We start from the raw sequence: 16,773 nt of genomic DNA, 5'->3' as shown, positions 1-16,773 counted from the left end.
CCAAACGTCGCAACCAACCACGTCCATGCCCCCCCCCCCCACCCACATCACCACCCTTACTAAAACCATCACACTCTGTCATCCATAAAGCAAACCCCACTAGGGGGCATCACTGGGCCATCGAGGCTAGCACGCCCACCGATCGTCGTGCCTTGGTCGACGGTGTGTCATGGGAAACCCCGCCAGCCAGTCGTAGCATAGCATGCCAACCATCCATGGCCTGATGTGTCACCCCTTGCTAGAGCCATCACACTTTTTCATTGCTAGCAAAAATCAGCCCTGTGCAGTCGTGTCATGTCCGAAGGAGCACCTTGAGGTACCACATCTGACTTCTTGTGTGGCTACCCACAACCCCTCCTCCCCCCCTCCCCCAAACTCCATTTTGGCCATGACATTACTTCCCTCCTTGGCCCATATATCACCTCCCTTCACAAACCGATTGAGTGACTATGGCCCACTAGGCATCTATATTACCCCATCACGAGTTCCCAACTTCTTCTAGATGTCTAGACAACTAGAGGAAGTAATAAACCATGAACTCACCGTACCACATCATGGCCTTTGTGCTCACCCACCCAAACCTATTGGGTTGACTTACCTGCATGCAGGCCCAACAAGGATTTTTCACCGCATCCTCTACATGCGCACCTATTGGGCCAACTTCTCTGCGTACGAGCCCAACTAGGATTTTCACCGCCTTCCCTACATGCGGATCTATTAGGTTTCCTTCTCTGTATGCGGGCACACCTAGGATTTTTCGACGCCTTCCCTACTTGTGAATATATATGGCTACATTCCCTACGTGTGGGCCCAATTGGAATTTTTCACCGCTTTCCCTATATGCGGACCTATTGGACCGCCTTCCATTTGTGTGAGACCATCTATGATATTCATTGCCTTCCCTATGCGCGATTTAATTTACTCTTGTTGCTTTCCCTGCATGCAGCCTAGTTGGCTCTTTAGCATATTCTGCACCTCAAAAATTGAGCAAAAATCTCTAATGGGGTTACTCTTAAAGGATTTGTCTTGGAGCTAAACAACATCCTGTCAGACCACATGCATAGTCCACTTTTAGCAGAACCCCACTCTTAAAAGTTTTCAATAGTTCTAAAATTGAACGCGCATATTTTTTACTAAAATACTCAACCATTGGTGAACCCTGATGGACAACTGAGATCAGTCCTCACATTTTATAGCAAGATCAAATGAGAATAAGATCCTCCAATAAAAATTGAGGATTGATCTCAGTCATCCATCAGAGTTCATTAATAGTTGAAGGTTTTAGTAATGGGCACACAACAAATTAATACCAGGCACACAATTTAATACATAATGACACACAAGAATAAATGTAAACATCAGGTTTCGAACCCAGGCTCTATAACTTAACAAATCTAGCAAGCGACATACGAACTGTGGCACACGACTACATTCGGCCATGCACACGACATACCGGCTTTAATTCTCTCCTTTCAATGCAATAAATGGCCATAATGTTTCTACCCCTTGGAGTTCTGCCGGTTGGAATTCTACGTGGTGTCGGGTTAGAAGCCTGTTGGTGATCCGGGTTGGGTGCTAATACCATTACTCTGTCACCAGCCCCCTACTCCCGAGTCTATGGATGTGTTTGAGTTGACTTGGGAGTAAAACTGAATCAAAGATCCTCATTTTTTTTTAACCAAAGTCCCCAGAGGCGGGCTTCGGCCGATGATGACCGATGACGGTCGAGGCGCGGGGTCTTGGCTGATGTTAGCCGAGACGGGCGCCTCGGCCGATGATGGCCGAGGCGTGTGCCTCGGCCGATGCTGGCCGAGGCGCGGGGCCTTAGCCGATGCTGGCCAAGGCACGGGGCCTCGGCCGATGCTGGGCGATGATGGTCGAGACGCGGGGCCTCGGCCGATGCTGGCCGATGATGGTCAAGGTGCGGGGCGTCAGTCGATGTTGTCCGAGGCGGGTGTCTAGCCGAGGCGCGCACCTTGGCTGATGCTAGCCGAGGCGCGGGGCCTCGGCCGATGCTGGCCGAGGCACGCGCCTCGGCCGATGATGGCGAATGCTAGCCGAGGCGCGGGGCCTCGGTCAATGATGGCAGAGGCGTGCGTCCGGGCCAACGTTGGCCGAGGCGCGGGACCTCGGCAGATGCTAGCCGAGGCGCGGGGCCTCGGCCGATGCTGGCCGAGGCGTTCGCTTCTGCCGATGTTGGCCGAGGCGGGCGCCTCTGCTGATGTTGGACGAGGCGGGCGCCTTTGCCGATGTCGGTCGAGGCGTGCGCCTCGCCAATGATGGCCGAGGCGGGCGCCTCAGCTGATGTCAGCCGAGGAGTGTGCCTCGACCTCCTTTTTTTTTTGTGTTTGTTCGTAACTTACTTCGACAGGCCGTAGGCTCGGTCAAAGGCCGGCTCTCTCGTAGAGTAGTGAGCGAGGTTAGACCTCGTACTATTCCTTAGGGGATAGCGTTTTCGTAACCAAACTTTGAGTTTGACCAAGAAACGCCCTTCCGTCGGGTAGCTAACTAGATCGGATCTAGTGCAGGCCCTTAGGGAGTAGAGTGTGGTAATTAGTACCGCCTCCGCTACCATGGCCGAGGACCATGGTAGAGGTTTGTAGCTTACTTCAACAGGCCGTAGGCTCAGTCAAAGGTCGGCTCTCCCGTAGAGTAGTGAGCGAGGTTAGACCTCGTACTATTCCTTAGGGGATAGCGTTTCCGTAACCAAACTTTGAGTTTGACCAAGAAACGACCTTCCGTCGGGTAGATAGCTGGACCAGATCCAGTGCCGGCCCTTATGGAGTATAGTGCGGTAATTAATACACCGCCTCCGCTACCATGGCCGAAGACCATGGTAGAGGTCGAGGCACGTGGCCTCCCTTGTTTGTTTCCTGTCACGGTTATGGTGAATGATGACATGCCTACTACCTTACTAACACAAGGGCTCCATGGAATTTTTTCCTTATTCAACACAATTGATCAAGGCAGACCATGAACAATAGTTACATCAATAATTATATTGTTGATCTTGTCGTGTTTTAGCGAATAACATGTTTTTTGCGCCGCACGGGTTCCACCTCTAGCTCCTTGTCTCCTTCTTCCATGATCTGCTCGTACCCCCTCTTTGTGTCTGAATAGGATGGCTCAAGGCCCTCTCCCTTTCACCACATGTTTTTGTTTATGAGTTGCCGATGTTGTTGTTGTTTCCCTAGATGCTTCACAAACTGAGTGAAGTATCCCCTTTGAATGAGCTCCTATATTTGTCTCTTCAAAACGTGACACTCATCCGTATCGTGGCCGGCTTGCCTATGAAACCTGCAGTACTTTGTTTGGTCTGCCTTTGGGGAGACCTTCATGCACTCCGATGGGAATTCTACTATTCCCATCTCCTCAGCTTGCTTCAAAATGACACTGACATGATGGGTAAGCGGGGTTAAATTACGTAGGGGGACCAGGCGAGGTCGCTCGTGGTCTCGGTCTTTCCCTGCGGACGAGTGGTTTGGGCGTGGTGCCTGGCTGGGCGGACTAGCTTTCCCAGGCTTCCCGCCTTTTCTACCATCTTCTTCATCCTTCTTCTTCCTATCAACCTCCTCTGCTTCTGCATAACGATTGGTTGTCCTCATCAAATCTTCGTAAGAGCGGGGTTGATGAGCGTTCAGCTGCTTGTGGAAATACCTCGATCTTAAGGCATGGATAAATATTGGGATCGCTGCCTTGGAGTCGAAGTCATTGACATTATTGACTTCATTTTTCCATTTGTTCAGGAAGTCTTTGAGGCTCTCGCCTCTATCTTGCTTTACTACGCAGAGGTGAGAGAAGGGTTTCTTACGCTGTATGCTACCGGAGAAGTATGTCAGGAAGCTCTTGGACAATTCCCCAAAGTTTTGGATCGACCCATCCGGGATGGTGTTGAACCTGTCTTGGGCCGCTCCATCCAGAGTGGACAGAATGCTCGGCACATGACGGCGTCCCCTGCCCCGATCATTACCATAGCAGTCTTGTATCTCGTCATGTGGACATGTGAGTCAGTGGCCCCCGTGTATGCCTTGATAGCGGGCAGCCTAAAGTCCCTCGGCAAAGGTACGTCCATTGTACTTGGGGAGAATGGTGCTGCCATCCGTACCTCGGGTTCCGACGACTGCTCCCGTGCCTCCATCCTTCTTGCTAACTCCTCGATTATTCCTTGTAGCCTCTCAACCAGAGCCGATTCGTCAGGGTGTCGGCGCGGGGCCGGCTGCCGCTCATCCATGTGTCGGCGTGGAGCTAGCTCACCGACGTGCCGCTCGCCCAAGTGTCGGCGTGGAGCTGGCTCATCGACGTGCCGTCCATCCGAGTGTCGACGCGGAGCTGGTTCCTCGACGTGCCGTCCATCCAAGTGTCGGTGTGGAACCCGTTCATCAGCGCGTCACTCGTCCGCCAAATGTCGACGCGGAGCCGGCTCATCGACGCATCGCTCATCCGAGTGTCGACGTGGAGCCGGCTCATCGACGTGCCGTTCATCCGAGTGTCGACTTAGGGCCGACTCATCAACGTGCTGGCATGGGCCGCTCACGAGACTCGCCCATCTTCTCTGTTGGTGATTTCTCTGCTTCTCTGTTTTCGTGTCGGCGAGGGCCTCTGGTAGAGGACCCTTCGGCCCGTGATCCTAATCTTTGCCGCGCGGGCGCCCTGTGTCCCAATCGTTCAAGGCTAGAGTAGAAGGATCCTGGTCGCCGTCTGGCCGGTCCACTTCTTTGGGTGCCCTCCTCTGGACCCCCTGTCCTATTATGACGCCCTGCGTCCCTCGCTGCACGGGTTGCGTCCTGTCGTTGCCGGGCATTTATCCTCTGCTGGGATTCTACCTCTATTTCCTGAGGTCACGGCGGGGCGACTTGGCATTGCAGTCCCGCCGCCGCCTGATTTAGCACCGTCGCCGCTTGCTGAATGGCTTCGGCGGTCGCCTGGAGGTTCACGGCTTGGTTCGCCCCTCCATTGTTGAGTTGGTCTCGAAGGTCTCCAGGCCTCCCGTTGTTGAGCTGTTCTCGGAGGTCCCCTCCACGGTTATTGGTGAGTTGGTCCCGGAGGTCACCTGAGGCGTTGTTGTTGTTCACGTTGCGGGAATCGTGGGAGCTGCAGGACGCCATTCTTTCAAGCTTGGCGTTGAAAGAGGGAAAGAGTTGTGTGTATCGTCGCATGCTTGAGTGTTGGACTCAGGCTCTTAATGAAAACACCAATGACGGTAAATATGTTACCAGATAATATTATTTTGTGTAAGTGATCGAGTAACAATAGTTGTATTGCCAAGTGTTTTAGTACAAGAATCAGAATGTATCCTAGTAGAGAGTATTGAACCTCCCCCTTTGCTAGCTGAGGGAGTTCTATTTATACTAGGTCCTAACGGTAACAACATGAAGAGTCATAATTGGGGAGCAGAGGCTAACGGAAATAACATGAAGAGTCATGAATGAGGCGCCGAGGCTTTAATTCTCTCCCTTCAATGCAATGAATGACCATAATGTTTCCACCCGTTGGAGTTCTGCCGGTTGGAATTCTACGTGGTGTCGAGTTAGATGCCTTTTGGTGATCCAGGTTGGGTGCTAATACCATTACTTTGTCATATATATATATATATATATATATATATATATATATATATATATATATATATTTATATTTATATTTATATTTATTTATTTATTTATTTATTTATATTTATATATTTTTATATATACAAAAATGTTAAAGAAAATATGCTACTAAAAAAATCTTAGTTTAACAAATCTATACCATTAATAAAAATAAAATCTTCCTCTTCAAATTTCCCGCTTAAACTTTTCTTAATATTAATTAATTAATTTATTAATTTATTAGTAAAATAATTAATAAAGTTACGTTATTACAAAATATTATATGGAAATTAACTAATATTTATTAATTTGTAATATTCTTTGGAAATTCCGCATAATAACGTAAATTTATAAGGAAATAATGATTTATTAATTTTTATTTACATCAATAATATTAATTCGAATACTAATTTTACACCAACATATATCTATACTTCTATACTATTAATAAAAGTAAAATCTTCCATTTCAACTTTTCCGCCCAAAACACTCTTATACTATTACAGTACGTTTGGTTCACGGAATGAATTTTGAGGTAATAGGAATGCTATTCCATAAGGAATGGAATATGAATTGTATTCTATTGTTTGGTTCGCGGAAGGAATAGACTTTAGGATTATATACAGTGTTTGGTTGATTTAAGAAATAGAAATGAAATATGTTTTAAAAGACATAAATATCCTTATAAAAATATGTGATGGTGGTGGTGACGGTGGTGGTGGTGGTGGTGGTGGTGGCAGCAGCGGCAGTGGTGGTAATGGTGGTTGCGGCGGTGCTGGTGGCGGTGGTGCTAGTGGTGGTGGGCGGTGCTGGTGGTGGGCGGTGACGGTGGCGATGGTGGCGGTAGTGGTAGCGGCGACGGCGACGGTGGCAATGGCGGTGGTGGTGGCGGTGGCGAAATAGGAAATAAATTTAATTGGGGGATGGTGCTAACTGTAGTACAATTGTACAATTATAATATAGAAATTGCAATAATTTAGAAAAAAAGTTACAGTATAAATACTTTCCTATCCCGTAATACAATTTTACTTATTATTTTACTGAATCTCCAAATAATAATATTGATTGAAACTACGCTATAAATATTTTTCTAACCTTAATACAATTGTACATGAAACATGCACCAATATTTCTACAAATAATAATCTTGAAATTGCACTATAAATACTCTCTTAATCGTGAACAATTCTTTCATCGATTATTTTATGTTCTTCTCTGGTATTTCTACTATTTCTCCTTATTATTGACTAATGGAGTATGTTTTCGTGTCTGGCTCCTTATTGATAACGAAATGTTATATGAAAATTAATAATATCTATTAATTGGTAATATTCGTTGAAAATTCTGCATAATAACGTAGTTTTATAAGGAAATAATGATTTATTAATTAATTATGTAATTTTATAAGGAACTAATGATTTATTAATTATTATTTACACCAATAATAATAATTCGAATACTGATTTTACATCAACCTATACTATTAATAAAAGTCAAATCATCCCCTTCATTTTTCTCGCCATACCTAATATGAATATTAATTAATCTATATTATTAATAAAAGTTGGTGTTATCAGATTCGGACATGAAACAGTTGCCTCTAGTGGAGTTGAAGAAGTTGCTATCTTTGTGGGGGAAGAGTCTGAGGGACTTTTCAGAAATGTCAATTCCAGACGAAAGCAGCATGTGTTTTGATGGAAAACATGCTGATAGCCGAAGAGTTGGCGTATGACAAGGAATCGTTGATGATAGCATGAAACGTTGGTAACACAATTGACGGACGAGCATAAGAATGTCTACGAATTTGTGATGAATGATATTGATTCTAATGGATGTGAATTATTCTTTGTGTATGGTTACGGAGGAATACGCAAGAGGTTTGTGTGGAGAACGTTATCGTCAAAGATAAGGAGCCGCGGTGACATTGTTCTCAACGCCGCTTCGAGTGGAATAATATCTTTGCTCTTGCCAAGAGGCAAGACGACGCATTCCAAATTTGCTATACCACTCTCTTTGAACGAAGATTCCACGTGCAATACATCGCAAGGCAATGACCTTGCTGAGCTTATAACAAGGAGCAAATTGATAATATGGGACGAAGCACCGAAAATCATGAGGGATCTATCGAGGTTCATCATACCGGGTAGTGCAGAAAAGATATTTGGTGGAAAGACAGTAATTTTGGGCGGTGATTTTAGACGGATTCTTCCCGTTATTCTGAAAGAAACGAGACCAATAGTTGTCGGAGCCACTATTAATTCTTCTTACCTTAGACAAATTGCAAGGTATTGAGACTCACGAATAACTTGAGACTATAGAGCTTAGCTTCAAAGGAAAATAGACAGACGGTTGATTGGATTTCAAAATGGATTGTAGACATTAGAGATGGGATTACAGGGGTTGTAACGACGGTTAGTCTGAGATCGATATCCTGGCACGGTTTCTGTTGAAGTGTGGACTCGATCCAATAGCAACTATAGTGGAAAGCACATTCCCAAGCGCGACATATGACATGCGTTGATGAGTCGCACTTAGAAGGCCGAGCAATCCTCTCACCGACTTTAGATGTCATTTATCAAATTAATCACTACATGTGCGACATGAACACTGCAAAATTAAGTTGTGACTCTTTGTGTAAGGCTAGGGGTGTTCAATCGGTTAACCGAACCATTTTAACTGAACCGTTTTAACTGAAATTTTTAAAACTTTAACAGTTAACAGAACTAAACTTTGTATTGACGAATTAACCGAACCGAAGTTTTTTTTTTTTCGGTTAATCGATTAACCGAACTTTTTAAAACTAAAGTTTTAAATCCTAAAAATAATACCTATAATAATAATAAATCCAATTAAAATAATACATATAATAATAAATCAATAAGAAAATATACAAAAACAATATCACAACAACATTACAAATTTATAGGAATTTTACATATTAGATTATATATTTATTTATTTATATATATAATTATATATATTAAAAATTTCGGTTAACCGTTCGGTTAATTTGGTTAACCGAAGTTTCAAACCGAATTAATCATTAACCAAAATTTTAAAAAACCTTTAACCATTAACCGAACCGAAAAAAGTTCAGTTATAAAACGAACCTAACTTTGTCGGTTAACCAAAAATTTACCGAATTTTGCAACCCCTATGTAAGGCAGAATAAGACGGTGAAAATCTATCTGAAGTACACAGTCCTGAATTCTTAAATAGTTTGAGATTGTATGGATTTCCTAATCATTCATTGACATTAAAGGTTGGTGCACCTGTTATGTTATTGCGGAACATAGACCACTCTCTTGGTCTTTGCAACAGTACGCGCATCATCATCACAAGATTGACAGATCACATTGTCAAAATAAGAATAGTTAATGAGACACATCAAAGAACCAAAGTTCTTATACCCTGAATGTCTTTCACCCCTTCTGATACGAGATTGCCCTTCAGGTGTACGTGGCTTTTTTCCCGAGTCACCCATCTTGATGGCCTGAATGTTTTAGCTCTAGACAAGGATGGACAAAATTCTATTACTACTACCAATGTCGTCTACAAAGAGATTTTACTAATAATGTGTAATTCAAACCAATGATATTATGTTTTTTAATAGAAAGATGACAAAATTGCTATATATTTACATAGAAAATATATATCTTCTGTACAAAATAATTTCTACAACTAAGTTGCTAGACAACGAGCTAATTAGCCCAATTAATACAAATCTTAAACACTGATATATAAACCCTCTAAAGTTTCAGCACCGAATGCGTATATCTACACGTTAGCTATTAATTGAATAATTATTTGCACGAATTCAAGCAATGATAACATCATAAAACATAATTAATCCAACTCAATTCCTCAATTGCACTATATAATATTCAATATTATAATTTATACAATTATATATCAATCCAAATATTCTTAAAATATTATAACAAATCTATTTCATGCAACGCACGGGTGAAAATATTAGTGAAATAGTAAAAATAGTAAAAATAAGATAAAAAGAAGTAATTGTTCCGACAAGTGTTTAAAGAGTTTACTTAAATACTAGATCTATTTCATTGATTGATTTCGTCCTCCTTTTTGAGTCCAATACGTAATGCCATAATATAAGTTCACATAAGCAATTCTCGTCCAATTTCAACAAACGACCAAATTGATAGAAAAGTCAAACAAAGAACAACTGGTAGGAAAGCTAGAGATGGTGAGTGGTTTTACTTCTAATGTGGTCTTTAAAACATGCATTTAGCCATTTACATCAGTGCAGATCAAATAGTGAATTTTTTACTGTGTTTAAAAAACATAGAGACTAAGATGGTACCAACAAAAAAAAAAACTCACAGAAGCTTTTATGATACATATGGAATCGTGTGTTTCAGTGACCATCACCTCAACGGTAATCATTGAGCAATATGTGAATTCCTGCAGGAGTTCTAACAGACGTACTCCCAATTCTTATTCTTTAATGGGATAAACATTGATAAGTTATTTTTTCATGTGGACCCCATTGCATATTTGGTATTAGGATGAGGTTGGAATGATTACTAATATTGATATTCAATTATGTATGACATTATAATGGAATGATACCTGATTTAAATTAGGTTAAGTGAGAAGAGATGAGTGAAGAGGCGATGAAATGATAAGGGATAAGACCGAATTAATGGAATGATACCTGATTTAAATTAGGTAATAGGTTTTGTAATTATAGAGATAATCAAATCTTATATCTGTGTTTTAAAAAGTTAATCAACCAAACAATCTGTATGACTTTCAAACACACCCATAGTATTTTGGGTCGCCACATAATACTGTTACAGATTCTGCGCTGAAGGTTTTGCCCATAAGAAACCATACAACATGAACAATGCAGCAAGCCAAGCCAAGAGGAGTGCAGTTTTCTCAGCACTTTAAATTTCAAAACAAAGCATAAACATTATTGGAACTTTAGAAATTTGAAACTCTTTCGAATATTCTTGAGAGGAGGAGCAAGCATAACAAATTAACAAAGAGATTTTTGAGATTACTAACAACTTGTTTGTAATCTCTTAATCTATTTTCAAGAGTTATAAGCAAATAATAATCACCCCAATAATGTACAGTACATAAACACATACGTACCCATAGTTTTTAGTCGGAAACCTTATCAGGCAATCTCAGCAAGATATTGGTCCATTATCTGCGAGACAGACTCGAGGAACGCAGTTTCACTGGAATCAGGAAGCATCGAATCCAGTGCTTGCTGAACAATCTTCTCAATTCCAGATTCTTTGTTCAAGGTTTCTCTGCACATGATGCTGCCTATGGCAAATGGTGTCAGCCCCCTCTCTGCGCCTTTCTTCAGAAGCATAGTAGATATGCAAAGTGTTCGGGCACATTCCAGAGGCAACTCCCATCCGTAGTGCTTCAGCAACGCAATGTCCTCCTCGGCATCAAGAGATTTTATGTAATCCAGAGTTTCAGAGCTGAATGGCTTACGTGTTTGTGGCCAGTAAAGCCAGTCAAATGTGATATCTTCAAACTGCACCAAAGGGAATATAAATGAATTCAGAATCTAGATAGATACTACAACTGCATAGGAAGTGCACTGGAGTGATGCCAAGCAACACGTGGACCGTAGTCGTTTATGGGTGATACCAAATTGAAGCATGCGCTCCATCTGAACTAAAAGCCTAAGCTGATAGTTAGATTGCACAATAATGGTTATATGCTCAACCAACACAAATTTTGCATACATCCATCAAAAGTTGTAACCAAAAACGCAACAAATTAATAAAAACATAAAGACAAGAAAATGGACAATCTAGAAAAAAAAAAATGAAATGTAAAGATGTGAGATCAGTGTTCCGTTGTGGAAAACTTGGTATATTTCAATCAGTAAAGCCGTAAAGGTCTCACTTGGGTCTGTTAAGAAGCTATGCAACAGATACAAGTGAAAAAGCAAAACCAATAATAATTAATAACATTGCACAACAATTCTAAGATGTAAACAAAATAAGCAAATTTTGCCAATTAAAGAACTATAAAATTGAATCAATTGCAATTATAATTATCGGGATAAAGACTTACACTCTCAGGCAAGCAGTAACCATGATCAATGGGAATGAGCACAGTCTGCCCGTCTTCAAGTTTGCGCATTAATATATTTCCAGCATGCCTATCGGCATTTGCAAGCCTCATATCTAACACTGCAATTTTATGCACTTCCTCCACTGGGAAAATACCAGGGCCCATATCCTCACAGCTGCCATCATTCTCCATAAACATTTGCAATGATCCAAGCTTAATATTTAAGCCTTCTGGATTATGGAATCCACTATGAAGGCACTCGACAAGAGTGGTAGGAGGAACACCTGCAAATCCATTTACCTGGCCAGAAAATGAGCGCCTACCACTTTTTGGATGGTCCAGAACATAGGCAGCACATTCCCTGTATGCACCTTCACCAACTCTTGTCCCCTTCTTCAAGCCCTCACCACTAAAAGAAACAGGCAATGCATGTGGATTGTTCACGGCCATGGGCTCCTCATCAATTGGCTTAAACACTGAAATATATGTACTTCCTAATGCATCAAGCATAAAATATGCTCCGCCTGTTCCTTCTGACGTCCTAATAGGGTAATTTCCTTGGTACAAACCTTCCCGTGTGGAATCAATCATATCATGAATCACCGATGACAATTCAATCTTTGGGTTAACAATGAAAGGTTCCAAGAACGTTTCTCTATCAGGAGGCTTCCTAGGTACAATAAGCTTATTCTCGGTGTCATTCACCCTTGTAGTTTCTTTGACCACACCACCCAGCTGTGGTGCCACAACAGACAACTCAAAATTCTTCTCCACGGGTCTAGCCCTAATCTTTGCAGACTTCCGAACAAACAGATGAATCACAGCATCACTGCTCTTGGAAATATTGTGTATGAGCCTGTGATCTTCTAGCTGTTTACCATTGCAGAACACTTCCGGTTCCTCAATCTCAGCTAACCCACCTTTCTCTTGTATCTGACGCTTAACATACCCAACATCCCTACTCCTCTCCACATGAAAGGTGAATTCTTTTCCACAACAAGTCGTCACATTGATGACCTGAAGATCAGAGAGGCGGAGTACTAAATGCAGCACATTCCCATCCGTAACCCCGTAGTCACGAACTAGGGAATTGCTCCGGTCTAGTACCCGGCCTCCACATACCAATTTCTGATTTTTCACCACAAACCCTTTACAGGTCTGAATGCGAAGCTTGACAGACTCAATTGAATCAGACTCCAGAACCCTCAATGGCATCTTGGAGCCCGGCACAGCCACATATATCAGAATAGGCTCCTCAAAATGTACAGGCAACGGAAATCCCACCGGCTCTTCTCGAACCGTGCTGATAGCTAGCATACCCGCAGACGACATATTTTTCTACAAAATTCCCAAACACCAAAAAAAAAAAAAAGAAGGGAAGAAATTCCTACAAAACCTAATACATCATAACACAAGAGAAGCCCTAAAATGCCACCAAAATATGGTCACCACATTGTTAAATGCCCCATAACTACCACAATCAGGTGCCCTTGATAAATAAATAAATAAATAAATTCATACAAAACTAAAAATAAATCCCCCTATCTATAATTTCATGACTGATCATTTCTTCACTGCAACAGCTTTTAATTGATCCTAGAGAGTGCAGAGAGAAAAAATATTTGCAGGGGCAGCGCGAGATAAAGGAATCGGGGATTCTTACCCGATGAGCAAGAATCGAAGAAGGAAGGGGCAATCGGGAGGCTGATATACGTGAAGATTGAATCAACTTTCCGATCTACGCGGACATGAATCGGCGATGATGCACGGTATTGATTAACGAGAAGAGAATGAGAGCGAGAGATGAATGGGGATGGCCGCCGTTGGGTTCAATGCATTGCGCGTTGAATATTGACTAATGACTTTCGAGTTTTGAATGGAAATGGAGTATTATGCCCCGTTTGGGGGTGTTGGAATCTCTTATTCAAACATTTTTAGGACTTTGGAATTTGGATGCTCACCTTCATAACTTCCAAGTTGATTGGGTTAAGTTTGACCTTGAGCTATTTTACACTTTGATACAAAAATAAAAATAATTGTAGTAAATACTTCATGAGTGTATTAAGTAAACTATATTTATGTGTAATAGTTTACAAATACGAAGTAATACATAAACATGTGTAATAGCTTACAAACTACACATGATCGTGTACGACATGTTCGATTAGGAGAGTATTGATAAGAATTAAACTTGTGACCTTCAAATATAAAATTCATGATTCACCAACTTAATTGCTCATTTTTTCAGGTCTTTATGGCAAGTCACGAGTGAAAGCAAAACAAATTATGATCATCTTAATAATTTCTAATCGATATGGTAAGATGATGATATTCTTATTTAAATTCTGTGTTGAATAAATAACTAAGATATTTATTAGCAATTAAAATGATTTGATTACTAATTCTATAGTCTTGCAATATGCATGTTTATGTTGGTCCATTCTAGCTAATTTTATTTCTCCTTTGACTCTTTCTTTTTTTTTTCATTTATTTTCTATCCCAAGTAACAAATAAAGAGAAATTATGCATAGCCATATATTTTATGTGGCATTGAGAAAAAATGGAAAAAAGTAGGTAGTTTGTTGTGCTTAGAATTAGTATAAAAACCATTGTATTTTGCCTTTTAATTAAATCATAAACTTTTAATTTATTTCATTTCATTTTTTACTTTACTTTAGATATTCTTTCCTTGAAGTTTTATTAATTGCCATGCATGACTAATTTCTTTTAGCTTGGTTTAATAAATTGAAACTCTGAAATTGATTATGCTAGAGAGATTACTAAACTTATTGTTGATATATAATATAACGCATTGAATATTGAATATTCTTTTGAATCTATTTTAATAGTTGTATTATTTAATTATTAGGGAGACCTACTAGTTATTTATTCAATATAATTATTTGCTATATTAGCTAATAATTTGTGCTACAAGTTATTCTAATTTTAGTAATGAATAAGATTAATTATTGACACATTAGTGATAGTTAGTCGGGAGGGGAATATTTTTTTAAATTAAATACAATCTTTTGTGTTTGTGTTATTCAGTTTATCGATTTCTCTAATTTCTATTGTTGCTACAAAAATTAAATTTATAGTACTTGTCTTTGAATATTTAGTAGTTATGGGTAATTAAGTCACGTGTGCTTTAGTTACCTACGATTAAAGGGAAACATGAATGAAATAATTCCACAATGAATATTTAAGTGCATTTTTTTTGTTAGACCACGAGATGTCTTAAGTAGACTCTTAACTATAGGAGATATCTTTAAGCTTGTACTATACCCAGACTAATTCATGTTCACACCCGCCCAACCCAAATTGATCTCCCTACCTCTCTTAAATGATGAGAGAGCATTTTTAATTAATGATTGGTATTAAACTCTAGTAGGTGGATATGTCAAGACCAATGTTTTCCATAAGTGTTCTAAATATTGAGAAAATGGTCAAATAGGCTCCTAAACTTTATCCTAAAAATCAATTAGATCCCTAAAATTTAAAAATATTTAATTAAACACTCAAACATGTCAAATTGGGTCAATAAAGTCCAAAAACCGGTAAATGACCTATTATTAATTCCAACGTTTTCCATAAGTGTTCCATTCATGTTATTACCCATAATCTGTTATTAAAAATGTTTAATGACCAAAGTTTTCCATAAGTGTTCCATTCATCTTATTACAGGTCATTTCAATTCCAACGACGAATCCCAGCCACCGGCGACGAATCCCGACCACCGACGACAATTTTCGGTCATCCGGTCGTCTTCCACTAGAGAAGACGATCGGACGGCTGGCGGCAGGCGGTCGTCTGCCACCTTTTCCAGTTTGAGAAGACGACCAGATCTGGTTTGGTCGTCTTCTCCAATGGAGAAGATGACCAGACGGCCGTCTTCTCCACTGGAAGACGACCGGACGACCGAAAATTGTCGCCGGTGGTCGAAATTCGTTGCCGGAATTGAAATGACCTGTAATTTACTGATTTTTGGGCTTCATTGACCCAATTTGACATGTTTGAGTGTTTAATTGAACATTTTAAAGTTTAGGGGCCTAATTGACTTTTGGGGTAAAGTTTAGGGGCCTATTTTTTAGGGGGCCTATTTGACCATTTTCTCTTAAATATTTTATTTTGAATTATTATTTGTTAATCTTTCTTTTCTTTGATTTTTGTTCTCATTATGTTTCAAATCTCCCATTCTTTTAATATTCATAAAAGTTAAACTAGTTACTTATTATGGGAATGATCTTACTCTTATATGGTTTTAATTAGAGAGCATACGATAGCTCATCAAATTTAGGCGCCGTAATCGATGAACTTTTCTAGTTTATTTTTGTGCTTTTTATTTCATTTTCTTGAATTAAAATAAAAATGAACTTTTCTAGTTTATTTTTGTGCTTTTTATTTCATTTTCTTGAATTAAAATAAAAATTTATCTTGAATATTTTGCATTATTGTTGTAATATCTTTGTTGGTATGCGTATAACTCAGTCGGCTAATTGAGAAAAATTGCAGTATGATCCAAAAATTGAAAAAACTCTAAACACTCTATGCGGGTTAAGAAACCAAGCACGAAGGAAGTTGGAGTTTAGTGTCCTATTTTCTTATTCTTCATTTTTTACCAATTCTGACTTAGAAAGAAGTGTACATGGTTCAGACCCATACTTTTCTTGAGATAGATGCTAATGCTACATTTGAATTAAAATATGGACTAATTCATCTTTTACTTTGTTTTCATGATCTTGCAAGTGAAGATCCACACAAGCGCTTGAAAGAATTTCATGTGTCATGTTCAATTATGAAACCCACGGGGTTACTGAGGATTGACTCTTTCGTCCAACCAGAACCGGAACCTTACTATAAGGTTTCGGTTCCGGTTTCGCCATCCATGGAACCGGAACCGTGGTCACCCCTATATTTAGGACCTACTTTGAAGCCTTTTTAAAGGCCTATACATTAAATAGGCTTTTAAAAAGGCTTCAGGCTAGGTTAAAAAGGCTTCAGGCTAGGCTAAAAAGACTTCAGGCTAGGCTAGGCAGCTAGGCCAACTATAAGCTCAGACTTGAGCCTAACAAAAAGCCTACATACAGACACATGCTTTAGATTTCCA

The 16,773-nt window shown here is 40.3% G+C and overlaps 1 protein-coding gene across 1 annotated transcript; it reads right to left on the bottom strand.

The window, feature by feature from the left end:
• Positions 1-10,506: 10,506 nt before the first annotated feature.
• Positions 10,507-13,558, bottom strand: LOC109180811 (phosphatidylinositol 4-kinase gamma 4-like). Its single transcript, XM_019330517.1, has 2 exons — positions 11,667-13,558; positions 10,507-11,118 (listed from the first exon to the last, which is right to left on the bottom strand). The coding sequence occupies exons 1-2, from the start codon at positions 12,996-12,998 to the stop codon at positions 10,744-10,746; spliced, it is 1,707 nt and encodes a 568-aa protein (XP_019186062.1). The 5' UTR covers positions 12,999-13,558; the 3' UTR covers positions 10,507-10,743.
• Between the last annotated feature and the right edge of the window lie 3,215 nt (positions 13,559-16,773).

Source organism: Ipomoea nil, unplaced genomic scaffold (genome assembly GCF_001879475.1).
Source record: "Ipomoea nil cultivar Tokyo-kokei standard unplaced genomic scaffold, Asagao_1.1 scaffold1034, whole genome shotgun sequence".
In the NCBI taxonomy this organism is placed as follows: Eukaryota; Viridiplantae; Streptophyta; class Magnoliopsida; order Solanales; family Convolvulaceae; genus Ipomoea; species Ipomoea nil.
The sequence above is the reverse complement of the archived record's forward strand: the minus strand, read 5'-3'. Positions and strand labels throughout refer to the sequence as shown.

Excerpts from the sequence above, each read along its gene's own strand:
- LOC109180811 (XM_019330517.1), bottom strand. The coding sequence starts at position 12,998 with ATGTCGTCTGCGGGTATGCTAGCTATCAGCACGGTTCGAGAAGAGCCG. Across the intron at positions 11,119-11,666 it reads GTTACTGCTTGCCTGAGAGT|TTTGAAGATATCACATTTGA; the intron begins GTAAGTCTTTAT and ends CCTTTGGTGCAG.